The sequence below is a fragment of the Podarcis tiliguerta genome, assembly GCF_965153285.1.
Source record: "Podarcis tiliguerta genome assembly, chromosome: 6".
NCBI classification, from domain to species: domain Eukaryota; kingdom Metazoa; phylum Chordata; class Lepidosauria; order Squamata; family Lacertidae; genus Podarcis; species Podarcis tiliguerta.
The window spans coordinates 65,100,630-65,125,395 of record NC_139539.1 but is presented as its reverse complement, the minus strand read 5'-3'; the positions used below and the strand labels follow the sequence as shown (position 1 = coordinate 65,125,395).

General features: G+C 40.7%; 1 protein-coding gene across 4 annotated transcripts in view; it reads left to right on the top strand.

Annotated features, from left to right (window-relative positions):
• The first annotated feature begins 606 nt into the window (after positions 1-606).
• ADGRL4 (adhesion G protein-coupled receptor L4) overlaps positions 607-24,766 on the top strand; it is an 82,031-nt gene continuing 57,871 nt past the window's right edge. For 2 of the 4 annotated variants that reach the window (XM_083444889.1, XM_083444888.1), the window contains exons 1-2: positions 607-1,321; positions 2,931-3,095. In XM_083444889.1, coding sequence (XP_083301015.1) covers positions 1,195-1,321; positions 2,931-3,095 — 292 coding nt within the window. In that variant the 5' untranslated portion in view covers positions 607-1,194. The remainder of the gene's footprint in view (positions 1,322-2,930; positions 3,096-24,766) is intronic. The other 2 variants (XM_083444887.1, XM_083444886.1) reach the window with 2 other exon arrangements.

Here is a 24,766-nt window from a genome sequence, read left to right as displayed (position 1 = left end):
TATATATATATACACACACACACACACATATATATATATATATACACACACACACACACACACACACACACTACTATTTCAATAGATTGAGACACTCAAGTAATCCTAAATGTTCTAAGCATTTCTTTTCCACACATCATCTTACCTTGAGCACTGCATGTTTTTGCAGCTGAGTTCCAGTGAAATCAAAGGTCCAGAGATAATACTATAAGATAGCAGCAGCAGCAGCAAGGTCCTTTTCCACCATAAACAAGTGGGATAGAAATATATTTTCAATGATAGTAATAATAGAATACAAAATTTGAAAGAGGTGTATAGCAGGAAGCAAAATATATCCAAGTGAAAGAGAGTGGACATGTTCTTGCCTGCATTATGTTGCCATATCTCCCCCCCCCCCATTCTCTGTTAGGTGTAGCAAAATTCATCTTCTCCCCACCCCCAATAATCTTTGCCACTTATCCTCTAATTATGATTACATCACCCCTTTAGGGCCTTAACACGTACCTCCCTGCTTTGAGCCTCCCTGCTGGTCCTGAAATTCCTTGCTGCACATTTGGCTTCCTGCCTCCTTCCTCCCATGGCTTTATATCTTTGTTTTCCACACAAAAGAAATCTCAGTGGATTTCCTGTACCTCCTTCTCATGCTGCTGCTCTTAAAGTGACCGAATTTCAGCCAGTGATTGGGACATCTCTGGATAGCCAAGGAAAGCAGTCGACACGGAAGCAAACTACAGATTTCACCAACTCTTTTGGGGTGCTAGAATTCTGATTTGCTCAACCTACTTCAGGCAAGGCTGGTGGGATCCTGGTAACTGCCTCACCATTTCTTACTGCTCATTTTTCATTCCTGGTCTACTCCCCACAGCTTTCCAAGTCCATTGTGATCTCCATTCGCTGTGCTATCCTCAGTCTTTGGTTCTATCCCTGTAACTTTCTTAAATCTTCTTGTTGGTCCCTAACGCTCCATCTCCTCAAATTCTGTACTCATGCCTGTCTCCTGTGACTATCCACACTCATATTCATTCATCTGTTTGATCAAACTTTCTATACAGTTCCTTTACTTTGCTCTCCAGCTGATTTGCTGTTCAGCATTTTAGCTCACTTCATCCTTCCTTCAAAATATTTGAAGAAGCATACAGACAGGCAAATGGCAGAATAAAGAGCTTTGGCGTTTCGCCGCGATCCCCTCTTCTAATGGGCATGTGCAACCCTTTAGCCCACGATCATACATTTTCCAGCAGGACCAGATATTTTGTCACAAAGGGATTCAAGACTGAGCACTTCTTAGAAGCACCACCCATGAAACTTCTACTGGTCCTAGGTAGGTAATTTTATTTCATGAATGGTTAAGCTGGATGTAAGAGACAAAACTGGTGGGCAGGGTGTGGAAATAGGGAAGAGAAAGTTTGGGAGATCCATGTGGGGCAGCCAAAGCACAGTAATAGAATGGCCCCCGCATCTTTAAGTAGGACTGAGTGGACCAATGGTTTGAATCGCAAGTAGTTTCTCAGGTCCAGCTTTGGAAGTTACTAGATTTGTCAGACCCACCTTGGCAAAGAAACTCCAATGACTGCAGAAGACTGGCATGCATAGAAGTTGACGGCAATAATCCCGTGAGCTCAAATGAATTCTGACCTTGAGAAGACAGAAATGCTATTGCATTGGCAGCGGCAGTGGTGAATGTGAATATTATCCAGTTTGTTAAACCAAGGCCACATCTCACAGATGGCCAGATTCGGAAATAATAATAAGAGGTTTTCTGTAGGGAAGAAGCACATAAATAATGCATAATGTAATAGAGGAAGGGAACAGAATTATATATTTACAAAGTTGTATAATCATGACCTTTAAAATGTTTTTGGACATTATTATTCATAGAAAGCTACTTCTTGTTTTTCCTCCAGTAATTAATCTTGGACATAAAGCACTAAGATGGCGATTCAAATATTAGAAAGTAATATTAGGGTTAGGAGAGTATTGTCCAACAACTGCTTACTTTATGAAGTTTAGGCTGCAATCCTAAGCACCCTTAAAAGATAGTAAACTCCCCTGAAGTTACAGGGATTCCGTCTGAGTCAATGGCTTGGTCTGTGTTGTTTGCATTCTGTTTCCTTTTCCTTTGTGTTAATGCATTTATTTATTTATTCAGAAAATAGATTTGCCGCTCTTCAGGGGGAGAAAGGGAAGCTCAGAGTGGCTTATGTGAAATAGTAATAAAGGTTGCCATTATGGGGAAATGAATTTATACTTAATGTTTTCAAAAGCAAACTTTCATAATGCTGAAACTCGTTGCAATCAGCAGACGTAAGGAGAATTTGAAAATCGGCCTGGGCTCCATTATCACACTCAAGATGAAGCAAATAGCTCAGATAGTCATACTGTAGTCTTGAAAAACGGGGAAAGTGTTCCGAAATGATACTGCTATTGTGTGTAAATGTAATCTTCCATGAAGTTACATTGTTGGACTAGGGCTATTAAAAAGGAATGTTAAAATGCTTGTTGCAGGGAGGGGAGGTATCCTGCAGATGCACAATGTTTTTTGTCTCCTCTGTTGTGTTCTTTGGACTATGAACTATTTGCCACTTTTGCCCTGTGCAGGGAAACATGGTAGAATTAAACACTTATAGTTTATTCAAAAATACTGTGGAGCTTTGTTTGATGTGCAATATTTTTGTGTTTACTGAACGCGCTTGAAGGCTGACGCTTTTCAAGACAAATCCACATACTTGAAAGCCTAGATATTTGAGCTTAAATCATTCATTCAGCAGTTATAATTTTGTTTTCGAGCCTTGTTCAACAGGACTCTTTAGCAATAAGATTTTTCAACTTAATGCCAATTTTATTTTGTCCCAAATTTGTTTGCCTAAAACTGATTTCAGAACTCAACAACTACAAAGGCCAAACTCACATTTCTTTTAAATTCCATTTAGTGTTCATGTCCACACTGCTGGACAGTAGCTACTCCTCCCAGAACTGTACCATCCCATGTGATGAGCGTGCAAAATGTGAAGTTCGTAATGGACGCCAAGGCTGTTTTTGTAGCCCAGGATTCAGTGGGCCCGGCATAGAGAAACCAGACAGAAATGGATGTTATGGTAAGCAAGCTAATATTCATGGAGTTCCTTACAAATCATTATTTATTTTATTTTATTGGGTTATCCTTAGCAATCTCTTCTTCTGACAACCTTGTCATTCCAGCATGATTTGTAGATGTAGACACAGGAAGGTCACATGATTATTTTAGACTTTGTTCCTGGAATTCCTGTATTTTTGAATGACTTGTGGAAAACTAAATTTGTCACCAAAGTATCTCCCTTTGCTAGTGAGCTCAGGTAGTGAGTGCTGACAAGATTGGGACCCAGGTGGGGTCCATGAAAGAAAAAAGGCAGGGTGGAATGAGCATGCTCTGAGAAACCCTAGGGTTTGCAGAGTATGAGAAATATTTTAAAATATAATTAAGAGATTAATGTTCACACACATATACACCCAAACAAATCAATGAGGAATTAGCATGCTCAGTGGCCATGGGGGGGGGTAGAGTCACTTGGAAATGAAAAGCAGAAAAGATGGGTTGGGAATGGAATAGAGTATTCTGGTGTGGGCTCTGGCTAGCTGGCTGGATCCCTGAGGCTAAATGGCTAGGTAGCACAAAAGTCATGAGAGGAAGAAAGTGTGCAGTGGGGAGGGTTGCACAGCCTCTAAACTGTGCTTTAAAAAACTTTAACAAATGAAACCTGGGATAGCTCAGTTGGTAGAGACTTTTCACCTCAGAGTCATGGGTTCAAGCCCCACACTGGGTAAAAGATTTCTGCATTGCAGCGGGTAGCCCTTGTGGTCTCTTCCAACTGTGATTCTATACACAGCCATACCTTGGAAGTCTAACAGAATCTGTTCTGGAAGTCCAAAACATTCAGAAACCAACACACAGCTTCTGATTGGCTGCAGGAACTTCCTGCAGCCAATCAGAAGCCACAGAAGCCCTGTTGGACGTTTGGGTTCCAAAAAACGGAACACTCACTTCCGGGTTTGCAGCATTTGGGAGCCAAAACGTCTGAGAGCCAAGGTGTTCAGAATCCAAGGTATAACTGTAGTTTGTACAAAATACTGAAAGGCTTGAATTATTTCAATTGAAGATTGCTTTGGATATCCTACCGAGCCAACATCTCTCAAAAGAAATGCGGGGCTTTTTCAGTCTTCTATAATGACTCTCTTATTTGATGAAGTTTGATTGTTGGCATCATTTTGATGCATCTCCTCTTTCTTTGCTTCTTTCGAATAGAGCCCCGGATAGGAGGACTCAGGTTAGGAAGTCAGGATGGTCTCCGACTGTCGGTGTTGATCCCTCTCTCTTTCCCCTCACTTAAAGCATTAATTTTTGAGAGTTTGCCTTCATGTAGAATACCTGAGGGGATTTCACAGGAAGATCAAATGCAATGGATGAAAGTAGCTCACTTTCTTAGAGGGGTCCCACCAGGTTCTCACTGGATTTCACCTAAATAAAAATGGAAAGTGAAAAATGATGAGAGAAAATCCGCAGTGGGGGGTTCCATTCATACTTGCTCCACTGTTGTTTCCCTGCCAGAGCAAGCCTATTCTTTCTTACTCAGACAAAAGCCAAACCTTGTTCAATAAGGCCTGCTCCCAGAAAAGTGCCCAGCTTTTCTGTCCATGACTCCCGAAACCATATTGACCCATTTGTTTTAAAATGTCAGGTGTTTTAGTTCTTCAGTATCTGTGAATAATAAATATATGGGGAGCTACAGGGATCCATTCCGGACATTCAAATTAATGTGCATTGGTTGGGATAGAGGATGTTGCCCCTACACCCATTCCTTATCCATAAATACTGAAATAATTTCTATTTTCCATGAATACTAATACTCCACCATACATCCCTAAACAGACTTTTGCATGGACAAAAGAAAAGAGCCCCAAGGTGGACGAAATGGCCCTCCCAAAACACATTGAATCATAGAATTGTAGAGTTGGAAGGGACCCTGAGGATAATCTATTCCAACCCCCTGCAATGCAGGAATATGCAGCTGTCCTATACGGGGATCAAACCTGCAGTCAGGACCATATCCTAACCAACTGAGCTATCCAGACATGACAGGATCAAGGACAGAACAGTAAATCATCTAACTGTATTAATCCATCCCCTTGGGCCAAGTTTAGTCAATAGGCATACACACAAACACATGAAATAAAAATTATGGAAAGATAAATGAGTTTTAGGTTGCCTGGGTATTCATAGCTTCTAGAAATCTGATAGTGACAAAGGCATGTGGGGAAAAAATATTACACAAAATGATGCTGTTTCTAGTCAGCGTCATAGTCAGTCTAATCTCTGTTTATAATGGAAAAGGAGAGGACAATGACTATATTCGTGTCATAGCCTACATGGCTGACTGGAATGGATTTTACTGGAATGGAGTTACCCTGAAAGCAATTTTTCCTCTCATGTTCCTGTCACTGAGAAACGTGTTTATCAAGTGATGAGTCTTTAATTTTCATGTGATCACATGAATTTGTTACTACTCCAAATCCCTTATATTCACCACTGTGTGAAAGGAAAGGGGGAGGGGTCTTCTGTCACACAGCAAAGAACAAATGTGAGCCAAATACATGCTTAATTATTCCATGAAACCAGGAATGACTGAGCTGTGCCCCTCCCGTCAGCATGGCCAATGGTCAGAGATTATAGGAGTTGTAGAGCATTGAAATCTGAAGCTCCTGGATTGTGGGAAGTTTTAAACTAACATTAACAAATGTGATACATTACACACACACACACACACACACACAAAGGTGTTTTTTCCCTTAAAAAATGTTTAGGGGTACTGTCATTTTGATTCAAGAAAATCAACATTTTATAGTTCAAATCGGGGGAAATAAATACAGTAAATGAACAAAGGTACAAAGATTCACAAAATGTGTACCCCCCAGAAAAAAAGCACTGCATGCACACACACACACACACACACACACACACACTGCTAGTTTAAAATTTAAGCATACAAAATCTGGCCTTTGAAATTTGCTGTCTGTGGGCAAATGGACACCTCTGGTCATTTCAAACCCTCTGCTTTGCCCAAGTCTGGCATGACGGTGGTTGGGATTGCTCTGATAGTAGGTAGTGACTGGAGAAAAAGCCTTTTCAGTGGTGGCTGTGGGTACTTCCCCAAGGTTACTTGCTTTTAGGTGCTAGCTAGAGATTATTTCATTCTTCTCACACTACTTTAAAGGATGAATTGTGTGCACTTACCTGGGAGTAAATCCCATTGAACTGTTTCTGTTTGCCTAGCCTTTGTCTCTTTTATTTTGGATATACTGTATTTTTTGTTGTTTGGTCACTGCTTTATTGTGGTTTGTGGTCAAGAACATCTTCACTGGCTTTGGCAAGGTGAATCGTCTCCTGCATTAGAGAACTCCAGGACACCATTTTAAATTTCCCCACAGTACCCCATAGTGAGTTATATAGGTTGGTGGCTCCCAGGGCCCGCATCAATGGTGGTCCCTGGCAGAGTTCATGAGCCCCAGCAGTTGCCCAAGCTTTCTGGGTGAAGGTGGGTAAGATAGTAGAAAATTTCTTTAAATCGTTTTTACTGAAAAATTTTCAGGAAAAACAAAGCTACATATAGCGTATCTGTTTTCAATTCATAGTCTTTTCTACAGGTTGGTTACATTTGGTGTGAGACATTGTTATCGTAGGCATTGTGAGTTTGTGTAGGGAGAAGCAGAGGAAAGAAGGGGGTAATGTTATTTCCTCTTTTTGCATAGTGTATGTGTGAAATTTTGTGTCAGCATCATGTGGATGGGTTCTTTATCTATTCATTCGTTGGTTTTCATTGGTGGTGCAGGACATATTCTTGGGAAGCAAAAAAAGGGCATTTTTTTAAGGCAGTGGATCCCGCAACTCAGCTAATCTTCTTTGTAGTCTTCTAAGAACATATTTACCATCTGCTTTTAATTGGGTAAGATCTTAAAAGGATTAAAAGATAGTCAGGTTAGTTATTAGCTTGAAGCTAAAATAAGTGGAGCGATGCTGTGACTTAATGATATGTTAGATCTTGGAGTGTGAGTGTGTGTTTCTCCTCTACTTTTTTCCTAGGAAGGGCTTCTGGAGATAAATGCCTGTTACTCTTCAATTTATAATGTTTGCTTGCTAGTACAACAGTCCTTCTGTTATCATCAATGCAGATTCTCTTTCATGTACGCATATAAGCCGCAGCTCGCCAAATGACACACACAGTGCAAGCATGTTAGTTAGATAGGTGGCAACGCTCACTGTTGCTGTCATTAGCAGCAATTTAACAATTTTGCACCTGTTCAGTAATAGCTGGCTTTTAATGATATCCTTAATGATGTTATTTAAATACCTCCCTTCTCCACTCTTAACTCTGGAGCTTTGTGTTGATATAATCAAGGAAGCTGTAGTAGCTATTGGTTTCAGAAGTAACATTCAACCTTTTTTAAACAAAGGATCTGTATGATTTTTTTTTTGAAAGCAAAAAGAGGTTGAACTGACAGTTGTCAGTTTAATTCATTTAATGTGTATACTGCTATGTAACTGTTCTTTATTCTTTAAAGAGACAGTGATTCAATAACGCAATCTGTCTTCTCCAGATTGTCCATGAAAGGAACTTTGTCGAGTAGGATAACTCAAGCAGGGAATGGGTTCTAAAGATCAATGTGTTGTGTCCCATGTTAATCTCATTCAGAGCAGACTCAGTGAAATGAAAGGGCATGACTAACATAGGCCCATTCATTGCAATGAGTCTCCTCTGAGTAGAGATGGAAGGATCTGTCTTTTTTGTTTCTCCGAGATTCTCATTTTTCCAATCTTAAGAACAGATCTCAACATTTTTGCAGCTAATAGCAAATTTTATTTTTAAAATTCTTGTGCAAGTTCTGCAGCATCATGCTGCAAATTTTTAAAAAGCATTTTTAAAAAGGCAGTTATCAAAAATATAAAAGGAGCAGATGAAGCCAAAGACACCAGCAAAGGTCACATTTAAACAAATGTTGTAAGATGAGCCATGAATAAATATATCCTAATCTTATCATTATTCTTTTCATGTGGTGGTTGCTAAAGTTGCCAAATGCACCAGGAGCTATGGTTCAGTTTTCAGGATGGAAAGACTCCTGTTCAATGCTCTAGAAAGCCAACACTGCTCACAATATTGGGATAAATCAGGGGTGGAAAACCTTTGTCCTTCCAGACGTTGTTGGACTACAACTCTCATAATCCATTGCCACTGGCTGTGCTGATTGGGGTTTATGGGATTCGGAGTCCAACATAATCTGGAGGGCCACAGGTTCCCCATCCCTGTCACACATAGTGGGGAAAACAAGGCCACCCAAATCTCATAGGTGCACATTTTTAAGAGGATTGCTGTGGATAATGTGTGTGTTCGTGTGTGTGCTAAAAGCATGAAGAAAGCTGATGATGATGTTGGATGTGAAAGAGGATGGTAAGGAGTCAGATGATGAATTCAGATTAGAGGACTGAGCTGCTTCTTTAAATTGCAATTACAGCTTTAGGTATGAATATAAACCACATCTAAATTACAGAGAAATGGAACATCCGTGCAGCAGATAACCCAGATCCAGAAAAATAATTCAGACTCGACTGAATAACAGTAGGTGACAAAGAAGCCAATTGAAATGCAATGTTTGGGAATTTCCCCTCCTATATTAGGGATAAAACGGGCTGACATACTTGCAGCTTTCCGGTACTGTTGTATAGTTTTACTGCTGGTTGCCTGATGACTGCTGACTGCCAATTTGCTGTTTCGCTGGCACAATATTGAAGTAAACAGCGTGATCACAGTGTTTACTTTAACTTTCTAAAATATGGCAGGACAATGAAGCTGAGCTGTTTGTTCTGCACAGGCCGGCAGGCAGGAAGGGGAAGAGACAATAGCCACAAGAATCCCTTGTAAACGTCAGTCGCAATTTACACTCTGAGAGATGAATCAATCTCCACACTAGCAGCTCATCCAGCTATCGTGATGCTGCATAGTGCCATATAAAGTCGGGGCTCTGAAAAGCCATCAAGTCTCTCCTTTCCAACTGCACAGCAATTATATTTGCCAGAGTTTTTGAAGTAATTGTACAGCCTGTGTATATGTAACCACAGCTGTCCTGCTGCAATGATTTCCCAGACACAGCAAAGATATTTTGAAAAGCACAGGCTGCACATAATACATGAAAACTCAGAACTCCCCCCCCCTTCCAAATACCAATCAAGTCAGTTTAACTAACTTTAAGATCTCTCAAAACTCAGTGTTGGGTTTAGGGCAGTGTAGGCAGTTCCCACGTACAGGGTGCCTAGCCATGGAAGCACAAAAGTAGCAGGACTAATAATAATATTTATACAGGTACCTACTGAAAAGATCCATTAAAAAGCAACTGCACCCAAAGGAATGATTGTGAAAATAATAAATATTTAGGAGGGGAGCCACAAAATTTTGTCCTCACTCACATGCCATATTACCAAAGTCCGCCCCTGCAAAACTTAAAGTGTTAACTGATTCCACTGGAAGACAATGTGTTTTCAGCAGGTATTAAGATAGTGCTCTTCAAATTCCTGAAGGACTGTTGCCTTGTAAAAAGGCAAGGACTTGTTCTCTCCTGCTCCAGAAGGTAGGGCTATATATAATGGGCCCTAAGTTACAGGAAGGTCGATTTCAATTGAGCATTAGGATAAATTTATTGACAGTTTACACTACAGTGTAACCAATTAGTTGTAGGGGTGATAGCTTTGCCGTAGCTGGAACTTCAAAAAGCTGGATCTCTTTGCCCTAGCTTAGATCTTCAAACAGAGATGGATAGCCAACTGTTGGAGTCGCTCTGCATTAAGGAGGATGGCCTTCAAGACCCCACCCTACACTATGATCACATATACACCATATATTTTAAGCACCCGGCTTCCCCATATAATCCTGGGAACTGTAGTCTGTTAAGTGTGCTGAGAGTTGTGGGGCAAGCTATAGTTTTCAGAATTCTTTGGGGGCATGCCATGTATTGCATGGATGTGATCTATGTCAAAGTTATACATTTAATGCACATAAAATATATTTTTGAATGCATTGTATTTGGAATGCTCTAAAGAGGTTACCTTTAAAAAGTTTCACTCTGGCAGAAGCTGATCTGAGTTAAGCTAGCTGATGACTCATCACTGGAAACAGGAGCTGCAGAGCTCTCACAGAAGGAAGCTGAAACTTGAGAAGTCAGTGTGTGCTTGTTGGTGATGGCTAGTGTAGCTTTGCAGACAAGCTCTGCAATGCTGAACAAGCTTAGACTGCAACAAAATGGAGAATGGAAGAAGCTGAGAGCAAAAAAACAACAACACATAAACATGAAAGAGACCCAAAAAATTCAAGCAGATACTTTGCTTTTGTCCCTGGCATAACTATTTTGAGTATTAGGACCCAACTGAATCAATAAAAAATAAGTACAGTGGTACCTCGGGTTAAGAACTTAATTTGTTCTGGAGGGCCGTTCTTAACCTGAAACTGTTCTTAACCTGAAGCACCACTTTAGCTAATGGGGCCTCCTGCTGCCGCCGCACCGCCGAAACACGATTTCTGTTCTCATCCTGAAGCAAAGTTCTTAACCCAAGGTACTATTTCTGGGTTAGCGGAGTCTGTAACCTGAAGCGTATGTAACCTGAGGTACCACTGTATTTCAATAAGTTGACTAGTTATGATAGAAAACTCTCTCTGCATGACTTCCCTGGGAGAGCCTCTACCATGCAGCATAGATGATGCTAAGGTAGAAGGACCACACTGGTGTGACTCAGTATCAAGCAGCTCTTAATATCTTCTTTCTATGATATGTCTGGTCTTTCTCTTATGAGAAACATGTGGGCTGAATGTCTAACCTAGCTCACATCACCTTAGCCTGAGGTTACAAGCTGGTTCCTGCAAAGTCTGGCCCGAGGCATAGCTCCACAGCATGGAACTGTAAAAGCACTCCGAAATCTAGTGATTATGGAGGCTCTTCACACTAATTCTCTTCTCAACCTGAGTTCAGACAGACTCTTGTAAGGGTTCCCTGCATGCTTGGAATTTTATCAGCATCTACAAAAAGAGTTGCAGTTGAGAAGGCGGCCCTCAATAGGTCAATTAGAACATTCCCTTCTTGGAAAACAAAAAGGGGACAGTTTGATTTTATAGCAGTCTTCTGATTTTAACTCAATAACTGCTTACCAGTTAAGCAACACACAGCAAAGTGGTTTATTAAATATGAGGCAATAAGTCCTGCAAGATAACCAAGTGATACAAAGACTGACTCTCCCTTTCTTTCTTTCTTTCTTTCTTTCTCTCTCTCTCTCTCTCTGTGTGTGTGTGTTTATTTTACTTTTTTATAACCACATCTTCAGGAAGTTTAGTAGCAATGGTTCTTTTAGATAACATTGAAATAAAAACAGAGTTCTGAACTACATAAAGGCCTCTTATGATTTTTATCATAATAAAACACAGGACTTCCAAATTGCCAAAGTGCAGTAGTCGGTCCCACTCTCTTTCACTTCATTAAACAGCCTGACTAAGCCACAGCTCTGAGTTTCTTTGTCCCAAGTTCTTCTAGTTCTCATAGTTCTTAACCCAGGAAATGTTTTCAAGATGAGGCCTAGAGATGAGGAAGAAATTCAATTCAGTTTGAATAAATACATATACTAGAATAAAGATTGCATTAAAATGCATATATATATATGGTAAGAACATACAATGCATTTTTGTATCATGAAAAAACAGCTTAGTGAAAATATACGTTAAGCAAAATCGCATACAGAATTTTGTATATTTGGAGAGATTTGCACTAAAATGCTGGTTGATTTTCATGACAACTTTTTAAAACAAATGGCACAAACTGATGTGGAAATGTAGTGAACAGAGGGGAATCATAATTGACAGGGCCACTTATCCCTAAGAAGAGCACAGGAGTACCCCTTCAGGTTTAAGAATTTGGGTGATGTTTACTTTGGCAGAATAGGTGGACCAATCCAGTTTCCCTCATAGGAAGCTAGATAGGCTGAAAAAGTCAAGTTTATTTTTTGCGCTCACATTATTTATGAAGGGAGGCTTGCACAAAATTAGAAGCCAATGATAACTGCACAGTGAAAGTTGGTTCATTAGCCTTGCAACACAAAAGAAAAACAAGGTGTGTGAGTAAGGAACCTTCAGGCCTGGGAGCTGAATGTAGCCCCCCAAGCCTCTCCATCTGACCTGGGGTATTTGCCTCAGACCACACTCCCTTCCCAATCACTTCCTCTACTGGCCTGGCTTCACACCCTCTTTAAATGTTTCTGCTTGGCTGGAATGTGTCCTTGAAATTGGCTCCACTTTTTTGTGGGGACGGATTGCAGTCAGGCCTCCTGGCCACCCCACTCAGCGGGCGGGACGGCATCCCGCGTCATGCTGGGGGAGACCCCACCACACCATGTAGCCAGGTGGCCAATCAGGTCGCTTCGGGGGGGTGGCCGGGGCCGATTTAAGCTGTGGCGCGACTCTGAGGCTTCCCTTTCAGCCTCGTGCATTAACAATAACTTAAAATTCTGTGTCCTTGTGTCTTTATTCTCCTGGGGGTGGCTTGGGGGCTTTGACACGCAACTCTAATAATGCCTCTTGCTTCCAGATAGAAGACAGTCCATGTAGAAACTAGTCTACTGAATAAAAGGTATCAGGTGGATTTATGATTCTGCCCACTTTTGTCTCTGCCCCACACACTTCTGGCATGTGAAAGGTTTTCCATCTGAGAATGTGGCCCTCAGGATGAAAAAAGCTTTCCATATTCCTTATCCAATACTGCAGCTTATTCTTGAAGATATATTGCTTCTATTGAACTAAGAAGGAACAATGCTAAGAATAGTTGGATCTGCCTATTTTTGGCTATGGCTCCACCTACTGTTGGCCTTCCTCTCTCCTACCCTACCAGTCCCAATGGACACTAACTACCACTGCCTAAATGATAAGCAATGTCTGAGTACAGGTTGCAATTTAGACTCAGTAGCTACCATTAAATAAAATAGTTTTAGATTTGACTTTTAAAAAATGAATGACTTGCAATTTAGGGAATCCAGGGATGGGGAAGTAGATACTTTTCACTACATCCTCACTTTAGAAATTAAATGTTGTTTTTGAATGTTAATTTTCAGATGTCTTCGTTCCTCACACCTACCCCTTGCCAATTACTACAAACATTTCTGCTTTCTTCAATTTAACTTAATGTACTTACATTGCCACAACATGAGGGATTGCACATTTGCAATGCCATATGAATCCTGTTAGTCTTGTAGGATTGGCACAGTTCATCCACCTACAGGAGAAGCTAGTGTTGTTAAAGCATTCTTCACCTACAACTGCTTTTTCAGTTTGAGTATAGAGTGAAGTTGAAAAAGAGTCTTCCCTAAATTTGCCCTTTTAAGCTAAATACATTAACGGTCCTAAATACATTAACTAGGACAGGGGTAGCTACTATGCTTCCGCCTTCAGATGTTTTTGGGCTCCAATTCCCATCAACACCAGTCAACATGTTCAATGACCAAGATTGCTGAGAGCCACAGAACAACAACAACTGGATTCTGAAAGGCATCAGTGCTGACTTCCCCTGAACTAAGAAGTGAGTCATATAGAACACGGTAGGACTTCAAAACACAGGGATGCTCTGCTCATTATTCTGCTGCCATAGGAGCATTCTAAATTGTATAACAAGACATGATACAGAAAAGCCAGTTCCTGTTTCTTTGAAAAGAACCCACAATTTTCTATAATCGTTCTGCTATTCGTATAGATTCAGGCACATCTCTGTAATTCAACATCTTTAACCTTTTGCCAATTGTTGTTCCATTTCCGAAGGGAAGTGTCTGTTTTCTACTTCTTGAGTCAAGCAGATTAAGTTTAAAGAGGATGTTCTAGGATTGGCTTAAGAAATCATAAATGTATTAACCGAACATCCGGTTTATCTTGTACCTACCTGAGAAACATATTGTTCTATTGACAAATAGCAGTGAAAAGAAGAGCCATTACAATGTCCGTACGCAGAAAGTAGTACTATTTCCCTAGTTTCCAGATTTGAAATGAAGTCAATGGGTGTGTAAACAGAAGGTGTTGTGCATGCTCATTGGATTGTATGTGCAAGAATACAGTTTTCAAAATATCTATGAGCAATGAACTCATTCTCCAAATCCCTGTCCTGCTGCAGCCAAAATGGCAAAATTAACTCAGATGCCATTTTTACACCTGAAAATCAGGGCATGTCAGGAATTTTCCTGACATATGGCAAGCCTAACCATCCACATACAAAGAGAAGGCATCAGCATACTCAGGGGAACCCTGGTGTTTGCAGAAATGCAAAATAAAACAAAATAAAAATTGAGAAGGAAAAAAAATATGGGGGTGTTTAAAAACCCCAAAATCCTAATGATGACTAAGAATGCTGAGTGTCTACAGATTGCTAACTGTTTGTCAGGGAGAGAAAGGGGAAAATTGAGGGGCAGAAGGAATGGAGTTGAGTATTCTCAGAAAAGTGTGTGCTTGTCTGGAACCCTGAACAGGAGCACTGTTCCACTCTGAAACATATTCTTGAAGGTGCCACTTTTTTTTTCATAAAGCAACTTTTGATCTTGAAATATGACTGCCAGTTTCAAAAGGAGAATATAAATTTCTTAGCTAGCTGTACTCCACACTATACCACCCGAAGGCATTTTTCAAACCTGGATGCACTAGGTTCTTATGCTTTAAACAATGATCTAACACAGTGTTATTGGGCTACTGTACAGAGTACCACCACCTCTTTCTCTGATGCTCATGGTAGTCATTTTGTGCTGGCTTCCACATTACATTTATCAAGGTATGTGTACCAGCACACCGTCCCCCCCCCCCCAAAAAAAAGCACAGCCTATGCATGAGTGGTAATTGGAGTTTGCCCAAAACTTTTCCTAACTAATCCACTTAATGGCACTCCTTTTTCTTGTTTTGAGATGGGGCTTGATTTGGGGTTATGCATAGACTCTTCTTCTAAAAGCTCATTTCCAAGACCCTTTCTCTTTGCCACATCCTCTAGCCATCTCCCACTACAGCTTGAACATGCCACCTATCAGAACTTTGGAGAATTATAGCCTACGGTTTGAAAAGACAATACACAACTTGTGGAGTAGGCAGTGTCTAATACAAACTGATTCTGTGGCAATGGTAGCTGCAACAACGGGTTCTATGTATATTGGAAGGTCAAAGGAAACAATAGATGTTTGGAACAAATTTGTTCTTTCACCTTGAACTCTTCTCATAGTGTGGGAAGGAAACTGCTGGTTTTGTTTTGCTTGGAGGATGAGGAAACTTAATAATCTGCCTTCGTTGTTGAAAAGTGGGATCTTATGGGAATTACTTCAGTTGCATGATAGCCTATATAAGAGTTTGGAGTATTCATGTCATCACTTACGATAAACATAGAAGAACAGAAACTCAGGGCTGTATTTATTTTCAATAGGTTCAGTACAGATTTCCTTATATTGATATTAACGAAAATACACAACCCTCTACTGCATCCAGAATGCTTTATATTTCTTAATGGATTGAGTCATGCAACCACTGAGTTAAAAGGGTCTAAAAACTACCTCATCTTTTCATTGTGAAAGGGCAGCAGGTCTATCACCTGTCCTCCATCTCATCTGTCCTCATCCACCCTGGCTTAGCTGTGTCCTTAAATTTGGTTTATCCTGGCTATAGTTTCCTCCTCGGGAAGACTAACTGTCATGAATAAGGTTTATTGTGGCCATGCTGCTTTCAGTTTGGTCACATTTACCCCCACCCCCGCTGTATGGCAATAGCAAGAGAATAATTGGCTGTAACTTGTTTGATCCTCTCATTTTTTTGAGTACTTTAGTGACTCTTTTTGATAGCCACTGTAGATCCCTGCAGACTTCTGGAAAGAGATGCAAACAGTGGCTTGTTTGATTTACGCAAGGTTTTAATTAATTATATGGTTTTAAAAACACCTTTGCCTCCTCCATGTGTGTCGTTTCACCACTGCGGAGATGATTAATGGGTTCTTTTCCTTTTATGCTTGGAGTGGGTGTAATGTTGTCTGCATTTGGTGTAGGGCATAGATCACATGAAAACAGCATACGCACACACACAAATTTGTACACAAATAGTTCATGGAGGTCAAGGATGGAGCACGCTATCCCAAGCCCCATCCGCTCATTGATTGCATCAGGATTTTAGCCCTCTCTACAGGACTACAGTGGTACCTCGGGTTACATACACTTCAGGTTAAATACGCTTCAGGTTACACACTCCACTAAGCCAGAAATAGTGCTTCAGGTTAACAACTTTGCTTCAGGATAAGAACAGAATCCGGGCTCCAGTGGCACGGCGGCAGCAGGAGACCCCATTAGCTAAAGTGGTGCTTCAGGTTAAGAACAGTTTCAGGTTAAGTACAGACCTCCGGAACGAATTAAGTACTTAACCCGAGGTACCACTGTATATCCATTGCAAGATACGTATGGTCAGTCTTTGAACAGCCTGTTAAAAACAATGAAACTCAAGCTTAAATCCACATGTACAGAACAGTTTTGTACAAGCCAAAGTGAGAACTCAATTCTTTTTGTTATGATTTAATGTTGCACATTTGTTACCAAGACACAAAGATCTTGTTTTTGCAAGAAGGAAAATGAAACTTGCCCCCCAAACACACACCACAATAAATGGCTATTTTCTCCCAAACAGTTGAATCCAATCTTTGCTTATTTTAAAGGCAGCCATGTAATGGGTACTGCAATTTGAAAGAATAGCTCGAGTGGCTATGCAGCGGTTTTGATGCTTTATTCATAATGAAGGCTGTTCACATGGCCAGCCATCTAAACAAGTTATTTTGAGAGTGGACATAAGCTTCAGCAGTGACTAGCATATATCTTTATTTAATATATGTTTCTTGCAAAGAGCCTAGATTTCTTTGGAAAGAAAATGTGTCTCATACCAGCTTTGCTCAGAGAAGGGAAGAGGAATGACTCAGACAGCAAGGTCACATTGTTGCTCGCTCAAAAAAGTAGCAAGGGGAAGATTATTTCTGAAATCACATCCTGGACACTTAAGTGGAAGAACAGATGCTTTGCTATTCCACTGGCCCTGGCACATAACATTCATACAAAAAGGACAATTGTGCTGACATTGATCTATTCAAAAAGGAGTTCACCAAAACAGAATAATATAGCCTAGGTAATGTAACCTCTGATTACCTATAGCTCCTTCAATTCACTTCTATTACTAATGATATTCATAGTACTTTTTAATGTGCAGTGTTTTGCAGCTTTGGAGGGAGAGCTGCGTCTCAGTGGTAGAACATCTGCTATGAACACAGGTTCCAGTATCAACCCCCCAAAATATCCAGATAGAGCTGAGAGAAAGCCCTGTCTGAAATCTGGAGTGCTACTACAAGTCAGTATAGACAATATTGAGATAGATGGACGAATGGCCTGACTCAGCATTAGACAGATTCCTATGTTATGTCAAAGGTCCCGATTTCTTTACTGCTAAGCACTGGACACTTTGGCTATGGTAACATCTGGACCATGACTAGAGATTCAGTGCACATTTAAAGCCGAACATATCCAATTCAGACTTTCTGGAACAATATGTGAACCAAAACACAGCCATCCTTCAAAACACTCTTCTGTTTTGACTGTCTTGGCCAGCTTGGCTTGCCAGTTTTGTGTTCTTCTGCTTATAGATTTGTCTGCATTTTTAGTGCTGTTTATTTGTTTGGTGAGTGATATTGCTGGTGTATCTTTTTTAAAAAATGGATTATTGTGTTTTGTTTTTTTAATTTTGTCATACTGATGATTTTTCTTTTTATGGCCAGCAGCCTTGAACAATATTCCACTGGAAAGATAGGATACAAATATTCTTAACAAATAAAACTTAATAGTGATGTTATTTCCTTTGCTCTCAAGGTGCATTCAGATGCAGTCTTTGGTGTTCGTAGGATGACATACTGAAGTGATCCTTTAGGTATCTATATGAAGAAAATCTAGAGGGACAATGCATATAATGTCACCATAGACAACTAAGGATCTCATTATTCTAGCAGGACAATCCTCACACATCTCATGCAAGAGGTCATCAATTGAAATTGGTAGCCATCTCTCCATTATTCTGATGGGAATAAATGAGTGATCAACACTGGCTATGCATATTTAGCTTTATATTTAACATGCCAAATGTACTTTCCAGGGAGATTTTTATTTAGTACTGAACTTGGGATACAGAAAGCTACAGTCTAGGTATGAGCAGATATACCCTTCAATTCCATTATTTTTCCATAGATTCATTCTAGATTGATTTCGTTTATTATTATTTACGGCATTTGTATCCTGCCCTTCATCTGAAGTTCACAACATGAAAATACAATGACTGCTCCCCGCTTAAAACGGGGGGCACCCTTTGCGTGGACGCGCGCAGCCCCTAGATCTGGAGCGGCTCCAACAGCATAGGCTTGGCTTTGCCTTCCCTCAGGTGGGATACCTGGAGGTCTCCGCCTACCTCATGAAAATACAAAATGTACAAAACAAAATACATACCGGTAATAAAACAAAACCAAAAACATCTTATAACCCACTTTCCACAAATATTAGATGCCCTGCATTCAGCTTTTCCTCTTTCTGGTATATCTTGGACAATTTCTTAAAATAAATTTCAGTGCTTGCACATGAACAGCCTCTCATAGTTTTCAGTTCCCATCCTTTTCCTGTTACTTATTATACCCAATGTGCACAACTACCAATGCACCCTGATTGCAAACCAGTGCACAAAAGAAATCTTCAATGTGATGGAATGATTACATCAGTATTCCTCTTTCTGCAGTGTGTTAACTGAGGCCCAGATGTGCTTCTGCACATCAACCACAAGCAAGGGAGAAAAGGACATAACCAAAAACTGCCACAAAGCTTGCATGCGCAAAAGACCTGAACAAAACCTGCTAATGCATGGGAAACAACTTCAAAAAATAACTTCAAATCATTCAGAATCCTAACAACTGGGGAGACATTCAGATGAGGAGAATTTCAGTGTGATCCATCTTACAGTACAGATGTTCATTATATGTTTGCTAGAGTCATGCTCAGTATAAAATCAATGGGTTTTTTGTTCCTAGTGCATCACGAACATAATATTTTAATGATTGAAATTTAGATATTTATCCTTATTGCAGAGACAAGAGCAATGTGGTATAAATGTTTAATATATAAAGTTTAGTCAAATACGTGATATCGGTTCTGCAGTCTTATTGCGTAAGCAGTTCATAGTGCATGCAGAAAGAATCTTATTTCCATAACAACCACAGTGAAAATAGGAAAACAAATAGCTTCAAATGTGTATTGACTTGAAAGTCTATTCACAGGAACACTTTTCAAAGTTAATATGACTTTCCATCTGGAGTAGTCGGAGGCAGGAACGCAGGCAGTAGCTGTTAAGTGAAAAGGAAGCTCAGATCTATTTCTTTCTAAAGTGGACATCAAGTTGAGCTTGGAGAGATTTTGGGCAGTAATTGTGAAATAGTTTTAATTGACCTGATTTCTTATTATGATAAGTTTGCCGGTAGTAAGAACTGGCCTCCCACAGTGAACTCCACCCCAGCTTTTTCAAAGCAGAGCCAAACAACTGTGCAACATTTTTACCAAGAGTTCAGTCTTCATACCATGATAGATGTTTAGCATAGGACTACAAAAGGGTTAGAAAAGCCATATCCTGACTGGGGGGGTCTCTGTGTGCCCAGTCTAGGAAATAGATATGAAGGGGGTGGAACATGTAAACTGACACTATTTATACAGCTGCGTAGCGTAAAGGAAAGTCTCATTAGCTGAACATCGAGTACATCCTATTGTATAAACAGGTAGTTGGCTTATGCAAGCATGCCTTGTGCTTACATTGCCCTGGCAGATTCATATTGTCATTCCAAGTGTGCGTGCAGAAGAGATTATGTCCTCTTTTGGCATGTATTCTGACCTGCCTTTGGGAATAAAGTGGCAGAAATGTAAATAAATCTATAAATCAGACCAAGGCAAACAAAGCTTGACAGTCATGTAGATTGGTCCATGAAGTGCATGACAGCTCCCCTACCCCACAGGTTTAGCAGCCCTGCCCTCCACAAACCAGAGATTCTGCTGAGATATTTTACATGCCTGGAGAACTATCTTGGGTTTGGTGTATCTGCCAAAGCTCACATTCCATAAATGGACCACTAAAGACCTTCCCCAAGAGCCTTCTGGGTCTGCTTCTGCACTGTTTCTTTCTCTACATCTCCCTACCTTTAGGTGAGCCAAACTAGAAGCAGCTGATCTGGTGGAGTGGAACCACAACCATACCTTCCTGGCAGTGGTTTTCCATGAGGGGTGGAGCAGCATGGAGGGAGGTGTGCTGCTGGTGGATTGGCTCCACCAGTGCGCCAACATATAACCTTCCCTGATATTTTGCTGTCCCCAAATATGGGCCTCAGCGCTGCCAGACAAAGGTGCCCCATGTTTTTTGGCATGGTGCGAGGTGTATACTGCTTGATTGTAGGGGAAAACCTCGAATGAGAAGCAGCAGGCAGCAGGCAGGAGCCACCCACTTGCCTTACCTTCTACTTCTTGGCAATGGTGTGGACTTGACTCAGAGGGAGACCACATGAAAGTGCAGTGTCCAGTAGAAAGGAGAGGGGGCTCTACTCAGGGGAGGGGTCCAGTAAGGGTGACTTGTGATCCAAGGATTGCACAAAATCTGGAACTAATACTAGACCACAAATTGTGTAGTTCTGGTGCTAAATAAGTACCACATAACACCTGCCCCTTATCAATCCCAACTTTCTGCCAGTATTTGCCATTGCTTTTCTATTGCCAAGTGGGTCTTACAGCTATTATTAAGCAAAAGCACTTTAATGAGAAAGGGAAAATAATTCAGTAGACTTAGATCTGCTACTAGTAAAGCTTCCTCTGTCACAGGAGATTCAATAATTAAATAAGTAGGTAATATCCTCCTTATTGAGGAGATTTAGGAAATCGTAAGGACATTATCTTATTGCAGTGTTTAACATCAGTGAAGGGAGAAGAAAAGCATTATGGCTGGTTTTATTGGTTGCAATACCCATGGAGCTTTTTCTTATTTTGAGCAGCACAGTGCTTAAACAGCTTCTATGTCTGCCTTTGTTGCGGAAGTTCATTTCTTTGGTGGTTAAAATATACATGAAACTTGCTATTAAAATGGAAGCAGTAAAGAAGATCCAAAACATTGTTCTAAATATAATCATTCCAGTATTATTCATCTATGCTGTTTTGGTTGTGTTACTTTTTTTTTTAGTACGTATTTTAAAATAGTCTCCCTGTTGTTCAGTTACATTCCATATCTGGTAAATAGCCTCTACCTTAATGCAATTTGATTATTAAGAGAAAAGGATATATATTATCCATAGTAGCTAAAGAATAAACTTTATTCATTGTTCCATTCAGCTAAATTGCAAAAATAAGATAAACTGTGCACTTTGAGTGGAATTTATTGCTTCATACCCAAGACCACTTGCTTTTATTCTAGCCTTAAGAAACTATCCTCTGATTCCTAGTCCAATCATAGGCACACATCTGAAAAAGTTGGACATATCTCTCTCTTTAGAATGAAACTGTTATCTTAAATTTAAAAGGAGTGATCAATGTGCGTTAAGGGAAGTACTCCTTTATATGTGTGTGTCATTATGGGCCTTTTCAGCATCCTCGAGTGAATCATTCATTGCACAACTGCTGTGTAAATTAGGTATCTAGGGCCATGTGTGCCAACTCTAGGGAGTCAAGGTATCTTTGGCCCATCTATATTTGTTGGAAAGGGGCCAGTCCCCTCAACATTGAGGGGGTGAAGGAGGCCAAGAGCTGAGTTGTGGCACAGCTTTGGTGGCCAGCTCCTCCAGAGTACTTGACCTCCTCCAGACAATGTGACACACACGCACAACATGTGCCGGGCCCCCTCAATCATGGGGACAACTTGTCTGGGGCTGGCATATAGTGGCTGTGATAGTCGTCCTGAATTTCTTGCGTATACTCATCTTCAGAATAGGGCTGTATTCACAGTAACTCCCTTAGGGGCCTTTGGCTCCTCAGAGATATTTCAGCAGCCTTTCTGAATTTCTAGCTGTCTTTCTTAAGAAGTAAATTTCCACTCCCACAGAGCTGCAATTCCCAGAGTGGTTTAACAACCAATTCCTCTTCCTAGGGAGCTCTGGGAATTGTAGCTCTCTGAGGGCAATGAGGATCTTATAACAACTCCCAGCACACCCAACAAACTACAGTTCCCCTATTCTTTTTTTTTGGGGGGGGGGGAGCCATGACTGTTTACAGTGGCATGATATGGCTTTGAATGTCTAGTGAAGATGGGGCCTTAGATTACTTGCAGTCGTTTTAAGAAGACAACAGGATTTTATTTGATTTTACTAAGCATGCTTCTAGACATTCATTTTGATTTGTTTGCAAATATTTTGCTGACATTGCATCAAAGCAAGCATTATTCTGCACCTTCTGGTGCGTTTTATCAACATTTTCCTTATATAGTCCAATCTTTGGGGGAAGTGGGTTTGTTGCCAGATATCTCCCAATCAGCTATAATTTTGTAGCCTGGATTTGCTGGTATGTGATTCAGTCCCACCAGAAAATCATGACAGTCTGGAAGGGCCCCAAATGACAACAACACAGGGGAGATTTGGGTCTCTGCCACAGATGACTGTTATTTGCATTTCCTTCAGATTCATTAGCATTGCCGTGTGTTCTAAAAATCTGAAATTCAGGGCAGTGGGCAAAGGGCAATCTATTCACTGGAAGTGGATGCACTGAAAGAGCTTTATGAAGCAGAACGTATTTTCCTTGCAAACTCATCCTTCTGCATATTAGGCATGAAAGGCCTTATGCAACCTGTTTCTCTGACAAAGAAATAGAAGAAAATAGAGTCAAGAGCTCAAAAGCCAACTTTTTCTGAAAACGCTGCAGCGCACACAACAAGCATTGAAAATGGCCTCACATGCTGATCACCATGTATACAACTACTTAGCATTTGGATTCCTGCAGTCGCGTTTTGAGCCTCTAGTGGCTGCTGTTATCAGGGGCCTTGAAATAGCTGAGATCCCGCATGGGATGCAGTTCTATAAGTTTAGACTGAGGCAGAGGTCATTTATCACAGGGGAGCCATTTTTCAGCAGCACTCCAGGCTAGCTGTAATGTGTGTTACGTGAGAATAAAGAAATTACTGCTTAGCATGAGAAAATGTTGCAGGAAACAGGGAGCTGAGAGAGGCAGGAAATATTTTAAGTGTTTGCACTTCTGTACATTTGGTTCCGAATGGACAAATTAGTCTGTTTCAGACTTCTCCAACCTGACGCCCTCCAGATGTTTTTGACTACAAATTCCATCAGCTGGCTGGGGCTAATAGGAATTGAAGTCCAAAACACCTGGAGGGCACCTGAGACCTGAAGAAAGCTGGTCTCTTTCCAGGTCATCAATGCACGTATTCATTCCTGACCCTGTCTTTCATTGTGGAGGGATCCTGAAATTTATCGGTTGGCTTCTTCTCTGTTACGGAACTGTCTTGATTGAAGATTGACCTGAATAAAAGTAAAATCAACTTTAGGAAGTGTTGTGAGATCTATCATTGGAGGGGACTTTTAAGATCCGGGCTGTCAGTGATGGGTGGAATCTCTGGCATGATGTAGTTTGCTTGGTGCCATTTTTCTGGAGTTCTTTTCTTGCTCTAAGCCTTTGCGGGGGGAAGCTTCAAGAAGAGAGATTGAGAGAGATGAAGAGCAATCTCAAGTTTACTTAATACAATGGTATGATCAACTTTGTTTTGAATTGAGAACTAAAAACTGGGTGACACATTCAATGACCCACTTCAGCATATTCTGAATCCACATTATGTGAATTAGGGAGTGGTTTACAGATACAATATTTGGAGGACTTGAAGCAGAAAATTGCAGTTGTGTAAAAAGGTCAGTCTTTGTAGATTGGTCATAAAACCCCATGAGGATGGGAAGCAATGGCAAGCTTAGCAAGTAATCATACTTTATTTGTGTCCACTTCTGACAACCGTTCATACCACTACATTTGTCATTGTCTAATATTCCTTCCGCTTCTCCTGAATCAGGTCTACATTTTGTGAAGTTGCGCCCCCCCCCCCCGCCCCCTGTTTGAATGCAGCATAGATATCCAGAGATGGCCAAGTTGAACTTGTCACATTTCATGCAACTATGTAACTTTTAGGTACACAGGAACCTTTTCTGATAAACAGTGGTAGCAACTCTTGCAATGTCCCAGGGGCTTATGAACATGTTTCTAGCAGGCCTCAAACTTTCTTGCGGGGGGGGGGGTAAATGTGTGTGTTTGGAGTGGGTTAACTACAGGAAATAACATGCAGAATTGGAATCCAAACATTGGCTTGCTCCGTACCAACTTTGGCATGTCAACCAATTTTTTTCTCCCCCCCCCCCTTTTTTTTTTTAAGGAAACATGTTGAAAATACACTATCTTAACTTTCCTCCCCGCTCCCCATTGCCTGAATGCTCTGTTTTCTTTGGTTTCTAGCTTTAGTTTCTGGATTACATGCATCATAAGAAAGGTAGCAGCAATAGGTTTTACTTTGCATAGAAGTGCCTGTGGAAACAGTGATGTTGAAAAATATGGTTGACGTGAAAGGGCAATTTGATCATGTTACATAAATCCTGTTCTAGGTCCTGGAACAAAACATGAGCTCACACAGGA